An 18,240-nucleotide genomic window follows, 5' to 3' on the forward strand; every position below is an offset into this window, starting at 1 on the left:
TTTCCCGTCGCAAAGATAAGCCTGCTTTTTCATGGCTTACTTTTAGACCAGCCATGTTAAAGTATGGCCGTTGTTCCCGCGTCGAATTTCAATTTTTTTTATTTTTTTTTGCGTAAGACGTCCGGGAATACGAAACCACGTAACGCACGTCGCCGGTCAAAACATTACTTCGGGGCGACGTCATTTCGCGCAAAGCACGGCGGGAAATTTTCGCACGGAGCATGCGCAGAACGTTTGGCGCGGGAGCGCGCCTAATTTAAATGGTACACGCCCCATTTGAATTAGGCGGGCTTGCGCCGGACGGCTTTACATTACACTGCCGTAAGTTTACTTGCAAGTGCTTGGTGAATCAGGCACTTGCGCTGAAAACTTTTGGCGGTGTAACGTAAAGCCGATATGTTACGCCGCTGCGATTCTTTATGAATCTGGCCCTAAGTTTTTGGGTGAACCTCCACTTTAACCATATTAAATGGACTGTAGTGCAAACAGCACCAAAACTGCATAGGTGTGAATTCAGCCTTAAGCTGGCCATACACCTATAGATTATCTGCAGATTTTCTATGGTTAGATGGAATAAGTGCAACAGATTACTCCATGTACGCTAAACTGTGTGGATGGAGGAATCTCCCATTGGGGCAAGCTTCGGTATCTTGCTAGTCGGCCCCGTTGGCTCTCAACCTAAACAATGCCTGCACCCAATCAGAATGTTCAGGCAGGTATTGTGAGAGCCAGTGGGGCCCGACTATCAAGATAGGGAAGCTTGGGCCAGTGGGAGATTCTTCCATCCATAGTTCAGCGTAGGAGGAGGAATCTGTTCCACTTTTTCCATCTGACCATAGAAAATCTGCAGATATTATATAGGTGTATGGCCAGTCTTAAGGCCCGTACACACGGTCGGACTTTCGGCCAACAAACTTCAAAATCAACAAATTTTTCCGATCGTGTGTACGCTCCATCGGACCAACTTTTTCGGGTTTCATCGAACAAAAAGTTCGGTCTGCAAACGGACAAACTTTACGTCAAAAAAAGTCCGATGGTGCCTAGTCCGACCGTGTGTACAGCAAGCCATCGGACTTTTGTACAAAGTGCAAATACGCATGCTCAGAACCAATGTTAAAATCAACCAACCATAGCAGAAGTTAACCAAAGGGTGGCGGTAAAGAGCAGAAAAACCATGTTATGTTGGGAACGTTTTAGAAAAGTTTGCAGAAAAGTCCGAGCGTGTGTATGCTATGGGTGTGACCGGACAACTCCCTTCGGACAAAAATCCAAGGGAAAGTTTGTTGGATGTCCGACCGTGTGTACAAGGCTTTAGGCTGGATTCACACCTAGGCATTTTTAGTGCTTTTTGCACTACAGAACGTGTTTCATAGTTAACCATATTAAATGGACTGTAGTGCAAACAGCACCAAAACTGCATAGGTGTGAATTCAGCCTTAAGCTGGCCATACACTTATAGATTATCTGCAGATTTTCTATGGTTAGATGGAATAAGTGCAACAGATTTCTCCATGTACGCTAAACTGTGTGGATGGAGGAATATCCCATTGGGCCAAGCTTCAGTATCTAGTCGGCCCCCGTTGGCTCTCAACCTAAACAATGCCTGCACCCAATCAGAATGTTCAGGGAGGTATTGTGAGAGCTAGTGGGGCCCGACTATCAAGATAGGGAAGCTTGGGCCAGTGGGAGATTCTTCCATTCATACAGTTCAGCGTAGAAGGAGGAATCTGTTCCACTTTTTCCATCTGACCATTGAAAATCTGCAGATATTATATAGGTGTATGGCCAGTACACACGGTCGGACATCCGACAAACTTTCCCTTGGATTTTTGTCCGAAGTGATTTGTCCGGTCACACCCATAGCATACACACGCTCGACTTTGCTAAAAACTTTTTCTAAAACTTTACCAACATCACGTGTTTTTTCTGCTCTTTACCGCCACCCTTTCGTTAACTTCTGCTATGGTTGGTTGATTTTAACATTGGTTCTGAGCATGCGTATTTGCACTTTGTACAAAAGTCCGATGGCTTGCTGTACACACGGTCGGACTAGGTACCATCGGACTTTTGTTGTCGAAAAGTGTCCGTTTGCAGACCAAACTTTTTGTCTGACGAAACACGAAAAAGTTGGTCCGATGGAGCGTACACACGATCGGACAAATTTGAAAACTTGTTGATTTTGAAGTTTGTTGTTTCTAGGAGATATATATTTTTGCAATTTACTTCTTTTATAATAGCTGCTTTTCTGCGTTTATATCTATATAGCTTTCATTTAGCTCATCAGATCCATTGAGGGCTGGGATCAGTCTAGTCTCAGGACATATTCTGATATTATCTAGATTTTCTAGTTTGTTGGCCGAAAGTCCGACCGTGTGTATGGGCCTTTAGGCCGGATTCCCACTAGTGCAGTGCGAATTTCAGCTCTCTTATCTCTGCAGAGAGATAAGAGAACTGTTCAGCAGATCAGCTATGTTTTAGATGCGAATTTGGAGACCTGGGAGAGGGGAGGGGGAGGGGGGGGGGAAGTGTATTGAGCTGAATGAGAGAAATCCTGAAGAGAAATGAACACATGTGCGAATCAGATGCGTGCCCATAGAAGATAATGGGCCTGAATTCGCACCTGAACCGCACCGCGTTTTTCGGCAATGCGCAGTGAACCAGCCTCATTGAAAACAATGTATTTAGAAATGTTCTGCAAATTGGATGCGGTTTAAGCCGCACTCAATTCGCATAGGTGTGAACCCGACCTTAGATAAAATAGCTGTCCAAAATACCAAGCCATCTACTGATTTAAAGCACCTGTGCAAGATAAAGGAAAGCCTGCAAAACATGACCTGTTGGGGGCACTTGACAGGGTTGAGAACCATTGGTTTAAACCTTGGATGCTCAACCTGTGGCCCTCCAGTTATTGCAGAACTACAAGTCTACCAAAGGCATTGCAAGGCCGACAGTTACAAGCATGACTCCCAAAGGCAGAAGAATGTTGGGACTTGTAGTTCCATAACAGCTGGTGGGCCACAGGTTACACACCCATGGTTTAAGATATGGCAAGGTCACCATCAAAACACATCTACAGGTTGAGGAACACTTGGCAGATACAAAAGACCATTGTATTAATATTTGCACAAGATTAAACAATTAATGGGAGAAAAAAAAAAAAAGAAAGAAACCCCACATAATAAAGACTACTTTTGGACCTAGACCAAGTCAGTGTTTGCACTTTGAAACCTGTAGGGTTGATTTAGTAAAAGGCAAACAGGCTGTCAACTTGGGAAGTTGGACTTTGCAAGAGAGTTTTAAAAGAATAAATGTGGTGAAGTGTCAGAGGAATATCCAATCAAGGTCAAGAAAAAAAAAAAAATATTATATTTATAATATATATATAAAAAAATGTTTATTTATTTAATAATGATAATAATTAGAGATATAAATTCTCTTATTATTACGAATTATTATTATGGTGTTATTTATATATTATTATTATTATTATTATTATTATTAATAATAATAATAATAATAGAGATATATATATATATATATATATATATATATATATATATATATATATATATATATATATATATATATATATATATATATATATATCTATCTTTCTTATTATTTGTGTGCACGTGTGTGTGTACACACATGATTGGATAATGGCAGTCAACCTCACTAAGCTAAAAGGAAATGCAAATACCCAATAATCTGTAAGGAACAAAAATTGAATAAAAAAACTGTGCTTGCACATGATTGGCTGGTAGCATCAGCAGAGCATCACTTCATTCATTGAGCTCTAGGGAAAACATCCTTGCAAAGTGAACAACCCATTTCCCTTTAGTAAATCAACCCAAGTAGCCTTATTAACAAAAAACATTCCAAGAACTCTGTAGAATGTTTAAGATGCGACGATTAATTTACCAAAAAATTAAATAAAAAGCCAAACAAACCCACACCAGACAGATGACAGTGCCAGACAAAGGTACGGTAGGAGGCGCCTTCATGACATGGCGGTTATGTACACAACTCTGACACAGCTTTCGTTTTCGTGGATGCCGAATGGACTGTGAAGGGTTACAACACGTGTGTACTCAGCCCCAGATGTGTGCACCCAATGCATTTTCTCTGCTCCAAAATGTGCTGTTCATCAACTCACACCACAAACCAAATCCATCATTTCCGGAATATTTTATTTTTCATTTATATAGAAATATTTAAAAAAAAAAACATGAAGTAGCACCATTACTTAAGTTTACCTTTATTTAATGTAGAACTTTAAATGTCAGAAAAATAAAACTCTTGATACAATTTTTCAAATCTTGTCTTCAGCAAATATAATATTAGTATTTTTTTGACCATGAGGTTAAAGGCCATTTATCATAAAATAAAATATACTTTTTGTTTTTTTGTTTTTTAAAACTTTGCTCAGTAAAGTACATTTACGCTCAAGTCACATTACCTACATATACATAAACAAGTAGTAAACAAAACAAAAAAAAAATGTATTAAAATAGAAATACTAAAACTAGAGTGGTGCAACAGAATTTTTTTGAAATCTCCACTGAAATCTATTTATACAAATGTTAAGAAAAGGAGTCAAACGGCTTCTTTTTTTGTTGGCTTACTATGCTCATACATTTCAATTTTTTTTTTATTATTTTTTTTTAATATAGACTAAAATAGGCTTTTGTATCACGGAATAGAAAAAGACACTGGGTGAAGCAGATTTTAAACCATTGGTTTTCCTGGAACCTATTAAAAAAAAAAATCTCCATCCCAACACAATACTGTTAAAAACTATTTTGCAGTTTGTCCCCCCCAAAATGTGTATTCCCCCCCCCCTCCCCACCCCCTACTTCACCTGTGAGATATTAAAATAATACAGTGTTCTTTGCCAGAAGGCCATACTAAAAAATAAAAGATTTAAACCCAGCTACAAAAAAAAGTTCACTGAACTTAAAATTAAAATACTTGTAAACATCTTTGCAATATGAAATATAATTTGTTCAAGTCAAAAAAGAATAAAATACTTCAATCTGTATTAATGCAATTCGTCTCTTTAAAACCTTTAAACGCATTATTATAATTATATATATTTATATATTTATAGAAGATATGTTACAATTTAATATTACTTTTGTTAAAGCTGCAGTATCATGGGGGAGAGCTCCATGGAGTGTCTTTGTTCTCCAAGGAAGGTCAATGAAAAAAACAAAAACAATAGAAAAAAATTAATAAAAATAAAAAGCTTTCAAATATTTAAAACGATGCTTGGCTTGTCAAAATAATATTTCTATAGTCTACAAAGCCACACATAAAAGAATAGACACAAAAAAATAAAATATATATAGATATAAAATTAAAAATATTTTGGAAGATTTGTCTTTAGAAGTACAGTGTAACAACTGTTCCTAGGGTGGTTTTTGTTCATACTTAAAAGCATGCAAAAGATGTAGTTGGTTTCCCAAGCTGCAAAACATGGAAATGGGAAGGAATCTGCAAGTTCTTTTAAAAATAAAAAAAGTCACAAAAAATAAAAAATAATATGCAGATACTGCAGCTTTAAAGCCACATTCCCACTTGGCAAGGTAGCAACTAGATCCTCTACAGTAAGAGCCCTTGTCTCAATATACTCCAGGCCTTATCACTTTTTTTTTTTTTTTAACCCCTCGAGAGCCATAACAGTACCTTCCAGCAAGAGAGGGGTTAAAATTGGCCATGTGACAGCGTCCAAAAAAAATAAAAATATTTAAGACAGGCCCATGGGCCTCACTGCGAATGGCAGAAATATAAAGATGCACAAAAAAAATAAATCAATATTGCTTCTGGAGTGGGCGCATGTAAATCAGTTGCTGCAAGCTATTTACATAAATGAAGCAATAGTGGGTACCACCGAGAATAATGCACAAAAGGGGTCCTTGTTTTAATGAGACATGCACTTACTATTTGACATCTGGACCCCTGTAAAAAAACATCATTTGCCTTTGGAATTGCATGAAAGGCTACTACAAAAAAAAGACATCTATGAGCTGCCAACCCTGGCATATAGAGCCCCGGGGGAAGGGCGCAATTAACACAAGCAACATCACAATATTATATATATATATATTATTTGCATATTAATATATTACAATATATTAATATATTAAAAGGTTCTGGTAAATAATATATATACAAAAGAAAAAGAAAAAAAAAAGACAAACACACGTGTATGGCACCATACAAGTGGGAATGTAGCTATAGGGCATATACATATTTTTTTTTAGCATACTGAATAAAGAAGAAGGCTTGAGTGTTTTGTTCTAAGAGAAAATGCGAATGGCCTGAGTGACTTCTGTGTGGCACACCGGGCACTGGGGCTCATTCTTCTCGCAGATGCGGTTGGCACACTCCATGCAAAACAAGTTGTGGCCGCAGGGTACCAAGGCAGCGATCACCTCGCTCTCGAAGCAGATGGAGCAATCGCGGCTGCCTTTCCTCCTCATGCCTGACGAAGAGGAAGATGAGCTGGAAGAGGATGAGCTGCTGCTGGAGGACGAGGAAGAAGAGGAGGAGTCGGAGCCAATGTTAGGGTAGGCGGAGTAGCTCAGGCCACCGCCGGGGTCACTGCGCACTCTGCGCGCTAAGGGGTGCTCTGGAACCACGTTGCTGCCGTTCAAGGGAGGAGAGAGCCTGGGGGGCGCGGTGCAGCCCACCCCATTGAGTCGCCGGTGGTTGGAAAGCAGCCCGTTGGCGTTGTTTTGGTAGGCAGCGGTCGTGCCGTTGCGTTCAAACTGGGACCAGAGCAAAGCAGTCCCGGGCGGGGCAGGGGCAGGGTCAAAAGGGGAGTCAAAAGCCAGCTCAGTGCAGTCGGGAGAGATGGTCTCGCTGGCGTACACGTATCCATTGCCATTCACGTTATTGTTATTGTTGCCATTGTTGGTAAAACTAAGGGCAGGGCTTGGCGGGCTGTAGTCTGCCAGCCTTGTGCCGTTTGTGCCCCCAAAGTAAGAGTCAGTGGAGGCACTGCCCAGAGAGCTGGAGCTGTCATTGCGGTAATTAGAGAAAGCCTTGCGCGACGCTGTGCTGGAGTTGACGCCCGGGGTAGGCTTGCTCCATAGGCTCCCTGTGCCGTGTAAATCAAAGCCAACATCAGTCCCATTGGCGTGAAAGTCATTCTCGTCGGTCAGCTCTATGATCCCTCCGGTACGTACAGCGATGTGCGCCTCGATTTCCTCCCGGGCACGATCGACATTCTCCGGCATGCCGGTCACCTCAAACACCGGCTCTTTGTCCCTGCTGGGGGTGACGATATATGTATGGGTCTGCTGCTGGATCCTTTTAATGGTAGCCCCTTTGGGTCCTACTACTAGACCCACCACTCTGTAAGGAACCCGAACCTGGATGGTGGTCTGCCCAGGAAGGTTTGGAGGTCCTGGCACCGTCCCCCCACTTCCGCTGCTTCCTCCTCCTCCCCCACCATTCAATGCATTCTTATTGCGAGAGGCTCGGATCATTGAAAAGTGCTCTGCTGCTGAGATGATCTCTCTCCTGGCCATGGCTACATCCTCCTTTCTCCCAGTCACAACAAAGACAGGCTCCTCCCCACGGACCGGGGTCTTGATGTAGGTGTTGGTCTTCGCCCGCAGAGCTTTGATTTTACAACCTGGGGAGCAAACAAGGGGATAAAATGGATAATTACCAACGGTGTTATAAAAAAATAAAATGCACACAAAAAGAAAGGCTAAGCATCCCCAACAACAACCTACATGATACAAGGAGAGATCTAAGGTGGGCAGAGGGGAGCGCACAAACTGCAGTGCCAACAAAGCACAATACATGAGCATGCACAAAGACACATGCAGCTGCAGCATCATTATCACGGCACCGACACTCATTACTAGACATACATGGCACCAATTAACCACTGCAAGACCCACAGGCAACCATCTCATTCACAACATTCTCTATTTACACCCACTGCATGCCATTGGCAAAAATAAACCATTGCAGGACCCACATGTACCAACCAACCATTGCAAGACAACCACCGATCACAATACCGGACAGATCTATGGAGAACCCACATGTACCAACCATTGCAGGACACACAACCACCGATCACATTCACAATACCAGACAGATCTATGGAAAACCCACATGTACCAACCAACCATTGCAGGACACACAACCACCGATCACATTCACAATACCAGACAGATCTATGGAAAACCCACATGTACCAACCAACCATTGCAGGACACACAACCACCGATCACATTCACAATACCAGACAGATCTATGCAAAACCCACATGTACCAACCAACCATTGCAAGACACACAACCACCGATCACATTCACAATACCGGGCAGACCTATAGAAAACCCACATGTACCAACCAACCATTGCAGGACACACAACCACCGATCACATTCACAATACCAGACAGATCTATGGAAAACCCACATGTACCAACCAACCATTGCAAGACACACAATCACCGATCACATTCACAATACCAGACAGATCTATGGAAAACCCACATGTACCAACCAACCATTGCAAGACACACAACCACCGATCACATTCACAATACCAGACAGATCTATGGAGAACCCACATGTACCAACCAACCATTGCAAGACACACAACCACCGATCACATTCACAATACCAGACAGATCTATGGAAAACCCACATGTACCAACCAACTAACCATTGCAAGACACACAACCACCGATCACATTCACAATACCGGACAGATCTATGGAAAACCCACATGTACCAACCAACCATTGCAGGACACACAACCACCGATCACATTCACAATACCAGACAGATCTATGGAAAACCCACATGTACCAACCAACCATTGCAAGACACACAACCACCGATCACATTCACAATACCAGACAGATCTATGGAAAACCCACATGTACCAACCAACCATTGCAAGACACACAACCACCGATCACATTCACAATACTGGACAGATCTATGGAGAACCCACATGTACCAACCAACCATTGCAAGACACACAACCACCGATCACATTCACAATACCAGACAGATCTATGGAAAACCCACATGTACCAACCAACCATTGCAAGACACACAACCACCGATCACATTCACAATACTGGACAGATCTATGGAGAACCCACATGTACCAACCAACCATGGCAAGACACACAACCACCGATCACATTCACAATACCAGACAGATCTATGGAAAACCCACATGTACCAACCAACCATTGCAAGACACACAGGCACCGATCACATTCACAATACCAGACAGATCTATGGAAAACCCACATGTACCAACCATTGCAAGACACACAACCACCGATCACATTCACAATACCAGACAGATCTATGGAAAACCCACATGTACCAACCAACAATGGCAAGACACACAGGCACCGATCACATTCACAATACCAGACAGATCTATGGAAAACCCACATGTACCAACCAACCATTGCAAGACACACAACCACCGATCACATTCACAATACCGGACAGATCTATGGAGAACCCACATGTACCAACCATTGCAGAACACACAAACACCGATCACATTAACAATACCAGACAGATCTATGGAAAACCCATATGTACCAACCATTCCAGGACACACAACTACTGATCACATTCACAATACCGGGCAGATCTATGGAAAACCCACATGTACCAACCATTGCAAGGCACAGACTACAATACAGTCCCTAATCTATCTGCACCCATTATAACCCACCAAACAACCATTGAAAAGGACTTAGACACGAATCCCATTCACAATGCAGGCCGGATCTATAGGCATCCACTGGAAGCCATCAGCACCAATCAGCCATTGCAGGAGACACAATGTGGTCCAGATGTATAGGCATCCATTGTCTCATGGAGGAGATGTACCCAGTATAGAAAAACAAAAGCCCAATAGGGTAGCAGGATATAGTCAGCATTGGGGGGGGGGGGGTTTACCCAATATGAGTTGTACCCAGGGAAGGTGATGTGATAACCCCCTGTTAATGGTGCTGTACCTAGCTAAGGGGATCTTAATATCAACCTGGTTGAATGTGCAGTATGGGTGGTTATAGATAGTCCCCAAAGGTGGTCTGCCCACCCCTCTGAGAAGATATCCAACTACAGTGCTAGATGTCCCCAACGAGGGTGGTGTGGTACCCAGTACAGAGGAGATGTTGCTGGAGGTGGTGGTCTGTGGTCCCCCAGTTGATGGTGCAGTATAAAGGGGGGGGGGGTGAAGTCCTGAGTACAGATGACCCCAATGAAGGTCCAATCTGAAGGTCCAATCCCTTCATTGATGAGCCAGTATAAGAATGGTGATGTCTCTAGTATAGGAGGGGATTGGCATTCCCAGTTTAGGTCAAAACCCCCCCCCCCCCCAATAATGGTCTAGCATAGGAATGGTGATGCCTCCAGTACAAGTATCTAGATGCCCCAAGTATAAGGGAGGTGCCCCCATTACAGATAGGTGGGTGCCCCCAGTGAAGTTCTGATCCTCACATTATTAGTTCAGGTAGGTGGATGCCCCAGTATAGGGGTGGTGATGTACCCAGTGATAGGTCCACTATAAGAGTGGTGATGCCCCCAGTACAGGTGGGTGGCTGGATGCCTCCCAGTGAAGGTCCACTATAGGGAAGGGGATGTACCCAGTGAAGATCCACTATAAGGGTGGTGATGCCCCCAGTACGGGTGGGTGGATGCCTCCCAGTGAAGGTCCACTATAGGGAAGGGGATGTCCCCAGTGATGGTCCAGTATAGGGGGTGGTGATGCCCCAGGCACACATAGGTACCCCACCCAAATTATGGTCCAAAATAGGGTGATGGTTTCCCCAGTACAGGTCCATTATAGGGGTGGTGATGCCCCCAGTTAAGGTCTGGTACCCCCCCCCCTATTGATAGTCCAGTTTATGGGTGGTGATGTCCCCAATACAGGTAGGTAGATGCCCCCCAAATAATGGTCCAGTAAAGGTAGGTGGATGCCCCCCAGTACATGCAGGTGGATGCCCCTGGTACAGGTCGGCGGATGCCCCCCAATGATGGTCCTGTATAGTGTGGTGGATGCCCCTGGTACAGGTAGGTGGATGCCCCCCAATGATGGTCCAGCATAGTGTGGTGAATGCCCCTGGTACAGGTAGGTGGATGCTCCCCAATGATGGTCCTGTATTGGGTGGTGGATGCCCCTGGTACACAAAGATGGTCCTGTATAGGGTGGTGAATTCCCCTGGTACAGGTAGGTGGATGCCCCCCAATGATGGTACAAGTAGGTGGATGCCCCCCAATGATGGTACAGTACAGGTAGGTGGATGCCCCCCAATGATGGTACAGTACAGGTAGGTGGATGCCCCGGTGCCATTGTCCCCCCAGCCCCGGTGTCACCCTCACCTTGCCTCCCCACGATCTCGGCCACATGCTCGGAGCTGGGGACCGGCACACACTCGGTCATATTGACGCTCTTCTTCCGGGGCTCGTTATCGAACACGGAGTTCTCGTCGTTGTCCAGCCCGAGTAGGGAGAGCTGGTCCAGGGCGATCTGTAGGGCTCTCTGGTCGTCCAGAGTCTCCCCTCCTCCTCCCCCGGAGCCGGTCCTCTCCATATCTGCGTACAGTGAGCTGGGCATGGTCGGTGTCGGCGGATCCCCCGCTCAGACACAAAGGGAAGCACGGTGTCCGGCACTAAGGAGAGAAGAACAGGGGGAGGGGGTGTGCTCGGTGTACGGCTGGCTGCTCCGGCAGGTCCTAGGGTCTCATCCAGAGAGATGCGGTTCAGGCGGCGGCTCCACGACTTCTTTGTGGCCGAAATATCGGCGGAGATGGACGCGGATCTGTACGGAGCCCCTCCCCGGCTCACTCAGCGTTTTACTCCCCTCCTGTCTGAGCACTGCAGCCAGACGGCACTAGAGGGGGATAAGAGGGCCGTGACGTCACCCGGCCAGCACTGACAGCACAATGGAACTGACACCGGCGAGGGACGGCCCCATTGGCTCGGAGCGACTCCGGGGGGCGGGGCCCGGAGCGTCTGGCACGCCTACTGCTCCTCCCCGCCTCCAGAGAAAGCGAGGAAAAAACTCCTTTCTTTGTTGTCTAATGCAGAACAATGAGGAGCCCTGAGAGAGAGGAGGGGGCGGGGGCATCGGGAGATAAGGGGGGCGGGGCACAGCTCCAGCCGGGGTATCTGCATTGTGGATGGAGCCCGGGGTGCCTCCTCATTGGCCGCCCAGACCGCACTACTTTATTATGGAAGCACGAGCCCAGATTGATACATTGTATTCATCATCTGTGATATTCTCACCACAAAGATACACAATGGCTACAATGTATATCCTTCATCATCATCTTATATGTTATTTATCTAGATTGTATATAGTTGTGTTTTTATTATTAGATGTATACATGCATTTTAATATTTTTTGTATATCCATACCATTTATTATATTGTGTGTGTATATGTATATATATATATATTGTTTATTTTATTTATATATTAATTTTTATTTTTTCATGATAGTTCCCAATATTTTTTCATTATATATATATATTCTCTCTGTGTCCATGTCTGTATATTGATCAGTTATTGGTGATGATCCGCCAATCACTCTGCCATGATGAAAGCACTTTTTGTTGTTGTGTCTCTCCCCTCCCCCATACAATCCTATGGACTCCTCCTGTCATTGTGGGGTGACTCGGGGACGGCAGTGTTCTCTGAGGACTACACACACACAGCGATCGTACACCGGATCCGGTGTATTGTCCATTGAGAGGAGCGGAGAGGCTGGGCGGTGACCTCACAGGCGGGTTCACCCGGCGGCGGAGGGGTTAAAGCGCCACATAGCCGGAGCGCAGTACGGTGCAGACTGACACATGCAGGGGGGAGGGGAGGATCGCTAGTCGGACATACAGCCGATAATTGGATTTCTAGTGATCTCTGGTGAGGTCAATAACGATGCCGCCGGCTGATTACAGACCGAAACTTCAACTTGTTCCAATATATTGTATTGTGTGCTGAGTGCTCCCATCCATTGCATTGTATTGTGTGCTCCAATCCCAACCAGATCCCCCAACCAGATCCCATCCCAACCAGATCCCATCCATTGTATCGTGTGCTCCCATCCCAACCAGATTGTGTGCTCCCATCCATTGTATTGTGTGCTCCCATCCCAACCAGATTGTGTGCTCCCATCCATTGTATTGTGTGCTCCTATCCCAACCAGATTGTGTGCTCCCATCCATTGTATTGTGTGCTCCCATCCCAACCAGATTGTGTGCTCCCATCCATTGTATTGTGTGCTCCCATCCCAACCAGATCCCATCCCAACCAGATCCCATCCATTGTATTGTGTGCTCCCATCCCAACCAGATTGTGTGTTCCCATCCATTGTATTGTATGCTCCCATTCCAACCAGATCCCATCCCAACCAGATCCCATCCATTGTATTGTGTGCTCCCATCCCAACCAGATCCCATCCATTGTATTGTGTGCTCCCATCCCAACCAGATCCCATCCATTGTATTGTGTGCTCCCATCCCAACCAGATCCCCCATACATTGCATTGTGTGCTCCCATCCCAACCAGATCCCTCATACATTGCATTGTGTGCTCCCATCCCAACCAGATCCCATACATTGCATTGTGTGCTCCCATCCCAACCAGATCCCATACATTGCATTGTGTGCTCTCATCCCAACCAGATCCCCCATCCCAACCAGATCCCATCCATTGTATTGTGTGCTCCCATCCCAACCAGATCCCCAACCCAACCAGATTCCATCCATTGTATTGTGTGCTCCCATCCCAACCAGATCCCATCCATTGTATTGTGTGCTCCCATCCCAACCAGATCCCATCCATTGTATTGTGTGCTCCCATCCCAACCAGATCCCCCATACATTGCATTGTGTGCTCCCATCCCAACCAGATCCCTCATACATTGCATTGTGTGCTCCCATCCCAACCAGATCCCATACATTGCATTGTGTGCTCCCATCCCAACCAGATCCCATACATTGCATTGTGTGCTCTCATCCCAACCAGATCCCCCATCCCAACCAGATCCCATCCATTGTATTGTGTGCTCCCATCCCAACCAGATCCCCAACCCAACCAGATTCCATCCATTGTATTGTGTGCTCCCATCCCAACCAGATCCCATCCATTGTATTGTGTGCTCCCATCCCAACCAGATCCCCCATCTCTACCAGATCCCATCCATTGCATTGTGTGCTCCCATCCCAACCAGATTGTGTGCTCCCATCCATTGCATTGTGTGCTCCCATCCCAACCAGATCCCATCCATTGTATTGTGTGCTCCCATCCATTGTATTGTGTGCTCCCATCCCAACCAGATCCCCAATCCCTACCAGATCCCATCCATTGCATTGTGTGCTCCCATCCCAACCAGATCCCATCCATTGCATTGTGTGCTCCCATCCCGACCAGATCCCATCCATTGCATTGTGTGCTCCCATCCCAACCAGATCCCATCCATTGTATTGTGTGCTCCCATCCCAACCAGATCCCATCCATTGCATTGTGTGCTCCCATCCCAACCAGATCCCATCCATTGTATTGTGTGCTCCCATCCCAACCAGATCCCCCATACATTGCATTGTGTGCTCCCATCCCAACCAGATCCCATCCATTGTATTGTGTGCTCCCATCCATTGTATTGTGTGCTCCCATCCCAACCAGATCCCATCCATTGTATTGTCTGCTCCCATCCCAAGCCGATCCCCCATCCCAACCAGATCCCATCCATTGTATTGTGTGCTCCCATCCCAACCAAATCCTCCATCCCAACCAGATCCCATCCATTGTATTGTGTGCTCCCATCCCAACCAGATCCCCCATACATTGCATTGTGACTGTGCTCCCATCCCAACCAGATCCCTCATCCATTGCATTGTCTGCAGGAACAAATCCCATCCCTTCTAGACCCCCCATGCATTGTCTGCTATCAGGGACAGATCCCAATATATTGCATAGTCAGCTGTCCCCAGGAACAGATCCCATCCATCCAGATCCTCTATATATTGTCTTCCCCATCTCTGATCCCGCCCCCTCCCCCCCACCATAGTGAGAACTCCACTTCCCCTGACCGGGATCTGTCCGGACATGTGTGAGCCCTCCTTTGTTTTCTACCATGGACTGTCACAGTCATGGATAGGGGGAGGGGGGGGGATATTATACCTGACATGGGGGGGACCCCTGATATATTATACACCCCATACATGTCTCTATATTATACACCCCATACATGTCTCTATATTATACACCCCATACATGTCTCTATATTATACACCCCATACATGTCTCTATATTATACACCCCATACATGTCTCTATATTATACACCCCATACATGTCTCTATATTATACACCCCATACATGTCTCTATATTATACACCCCATACATGTCTCTATATTATACACCCCATACATGTCTCTATATTATACACCCCATACATGTCTCTATATTATACACCCCATACATGTCTCTATATTATACACCCCATACATGTCTCTATATTATACACCCCATACATGTCTCTATATTATACACCCCATACAAGTCTCTATATTATACACCCCATACGTGTCTCTATATTATACACCCCATACAAGTCTCTATATTATACACCCCATACATGTCTCTATATTATACACCCCATACATGTCTCTATATTATACACCCCATACAAGTCTCTATATTATACACCCCGTACATGTCTCTATATTATACACCCCATACATGTCTCTATATTATATACACTAGACATACAATGGATATAAAAAGTATACACACCCCTGTTAAAATGTCCGGTTTCTGTGATGTAAAAAAAAATGAGACAAAGATAAATCATTTCAGAACTTTTTCCACCTTTAACCACTTGAGATCCCGCCTATTGTACAAAGACGGCCACAAGGTGGCTCTCAATTGCCGAGAGGGGGTCCTCCGGCCACCGGGGCGCGTGCACGCGTGCCCAACGCATCACTGAGATGCCGATGCGCGTGCCTGGCGGCCGCGATGTCCGCCTGGCACCCGCGAACAGACAAGGACGTGGATCTGTGTGTGTAAACACACAGATCTACGTCCTGTCAGGGAGAGAGGAGACTGATGCTGTGTCCCCTTGTACATAGGGACACAGATCGGTCACCTCCCCCAGTCAGTCACCTCCCCCCACAGTTAGAAACACCATGCAGGGTACACATTTAACCCCTTCCTCGCCCCCTAGTGTTAACCCCTTCCCTGCCAGTCACATTTATACAGTAATTAGTGCATTTTTATAGCACTAATCGCTGTATAAATGTGAATGGTCCCAAAAATGTGTCAAAAGTGTCCGATGTGTCCGCCATAAGGTCGCAGTCCCAATTAAAATTGCAGATCGCCGCCATTACTAGTAAAAAAATATGTAGAAGAATAAGTATCGTCCATAGAGGGTGCTGGAGCGCCACCCCCTCTGGCTCTCGTCCGCCACTGAGGCCCCGTACACACGATAGAATCCATCCGCTGAAAAATCTCAGCGGATCGGTTTCAGCGGATAGATTCTATGGTGTGTACAATCCAGCGGATCTGTTTCCGCGGGTTTTTATCCCCTGGGATGGATTTCAAGCGGATATAAATTTGAAGACATGCTTTCAAATCTATCCGCTTGAATCCATCCCAACGGATTGATCCGCTGGTCTGTACAGACTCACCGGATCAATCCGTCCGAAGGGATCCCCCGCATGCGTCGTAATGATTCGACGCATGCGTGGAATTCCTTATATGACAGCGTCGCGCTCGTCGCCACGTCATCATCGCGGCGACGGCGCGACACGTCATCGCGAGGGGATTTCGGCGCGGATTTCGATCCTATGGTGAGTACACTCCATCGGATCCAAATCCGCTGAAATCCTCGAGAGGATTTATCCGCGGAAACAGTCCGCTGGACCGCATCTGCGGATAAATCCTCTCGTGTGTACTAGGCCTGAGTCTAATAACATACATTAATGCATTGCATGAATGTATGTTATTGTTGCCAACTGCCGCTGGTCTATTCAGAGATGGCCGGAACTTGAGCGCCGGCCACCTGAATAACGGCAGCTGGTTGGCTGTGCGGAAGTGCCTATCAGAGCCAGCGGCACAGAGGCGACAAAGGGCACAGTGGCATCAATGGGCACAGTGGTGACAAAGAGCACAGTGGCATCAATGGGCACAGTGGTGACAAGGGGCACAGTGGTGACAAGGGGCACAGTGGTGACAATGGGCACAGTGGCAACAATTAAAGGGCACAGTGACATGCACAGTGGCAACAATGGGCACAGTGGCAACAATGGGCACAGTGGCGACAATTGGCACAGTGGTGACAATTGATGGCACAGTGGCTGTGTTTGATGGCATGGCACAGTGACTGCGTTTGATGGCATGGTACAGTGACTGCGTTTGATGGCATGGCACAGTGACTGCGTTTGATGGCATGGCACAGTGACTGCGTTTGATGGCATGGCACAGTGGTGCGAATTGATGGCATAGTGACTGCATTTGATGGCATGGCACAGTGGTGATAATTGATGGCACAGTGGCTGGGTTTGATGGCATGGCACAGTGGTGACAATTGATGGCACAGTGACTGCGTTTGATGGCATGGCACAGTGGTGACAATTGATGGCACAGTGGCTGCATTTGATGGGCACAGTAAGACTGCAATTTTTTTTTTTTTTCGTTTGCGCCCCCCCAAAAATTTTGAGCACCAGCCGCCACTGCCCCATACATGTCTATATATTATACACCCCCATACATAGAGTATAGACCAGGAGGGAAGCTGAGGGTAAAGGTGATGGACTGACCAAGCATGTCTCCAGACCTAAACCGTATTGATCATTCATTCATTCATTCATCATCTGTTGGACATCCTCAGACGGAAGGTGGAGGAGTGCAAGGTCTCTAATATCCACCAGCTCCGTGATGCCATCATATGAAGCTCTGGTGAACTCCGTGCCCAAGAGGGTTAAGGCAGTGCTGGAAAATAATTGGTGGCCACAAAAAATATTGACACTTTGGGCCCAATTTGGAAATTTTCACTTAGGGGTGTACTCACTTTTTTTGCCAGCGGTTTAGACATTAATGGGTGTGTGTTGAGTTATTTTGAGGGGACAGAAAATTTTAACTATTATACAAGCTGTACACTCACTACTTTACATTGTAGCAAAGTGTCACTTCTTCAGTGTTGTCACATGAAAAGATATAATAAAATA

General features: G+C 45.7%; 1 protein-coding gene across 1 annotated transcript; it reads right to left on the minus strand.

The window, feature by feature from the left end:
• Nucleotides 1-4,234: 4,234 nt before the first annotated feature.
• On the minus strand, nucleotides 4,235-11,955 carry MEX3B (mex-3 RNA binding family member B). Its single transcript, XM_040342556.1, has 2 exons — nucleotides 11,393-11,955; nucleotides 4,235-7,645 (listed from the first exon to the last, which is right to left on the minus strand). Exons 1-2 carry the CDS (start codon nucleotides 11,625-11,627, stop codon nucleotides 6,303-6,305), a joined length of 1,578 nt encoding a protein of 525 aa, XP_040198490.1. The 5' UTR covers nucleotides 11,628-11,955; the 3' UTR covers nucleotides 4,235-6,302.
• Between the last annotated feature and the right edge of the window lie 6,285 nt (nucleotides 11,956-18,240).

This window comes from Rana temporaria, chromosome 3, assembly GCF_905171775.1.
Source record: "Rana temporaria chromosome 3, aRanTem1.1, whole genome shotgun sequence".
Lineage (NCBI taxonomy): Eukaryota > Metazoa > Chordata > Amphibia > Anura > Ranidae > Rana > Rana temporaria.

Bases quoted from the DNA above. Each gene is read 5' to 3' on its own strand.
- MEX3B (XM_040342556.1), bottom strand. From the start codon at position 11,627: ATGCCCAGCTCACTGTACGCAGATATGGAGAGGACCGGCTCCGGGGGA. The intron at 7,646-11,392 runs GTGAGGGTGACA...TTTGCTCCCCAG, and splicing joins CGAGATCGTGGGGAGGCAAG to GTTGTAAAATCAAAGCTCTG.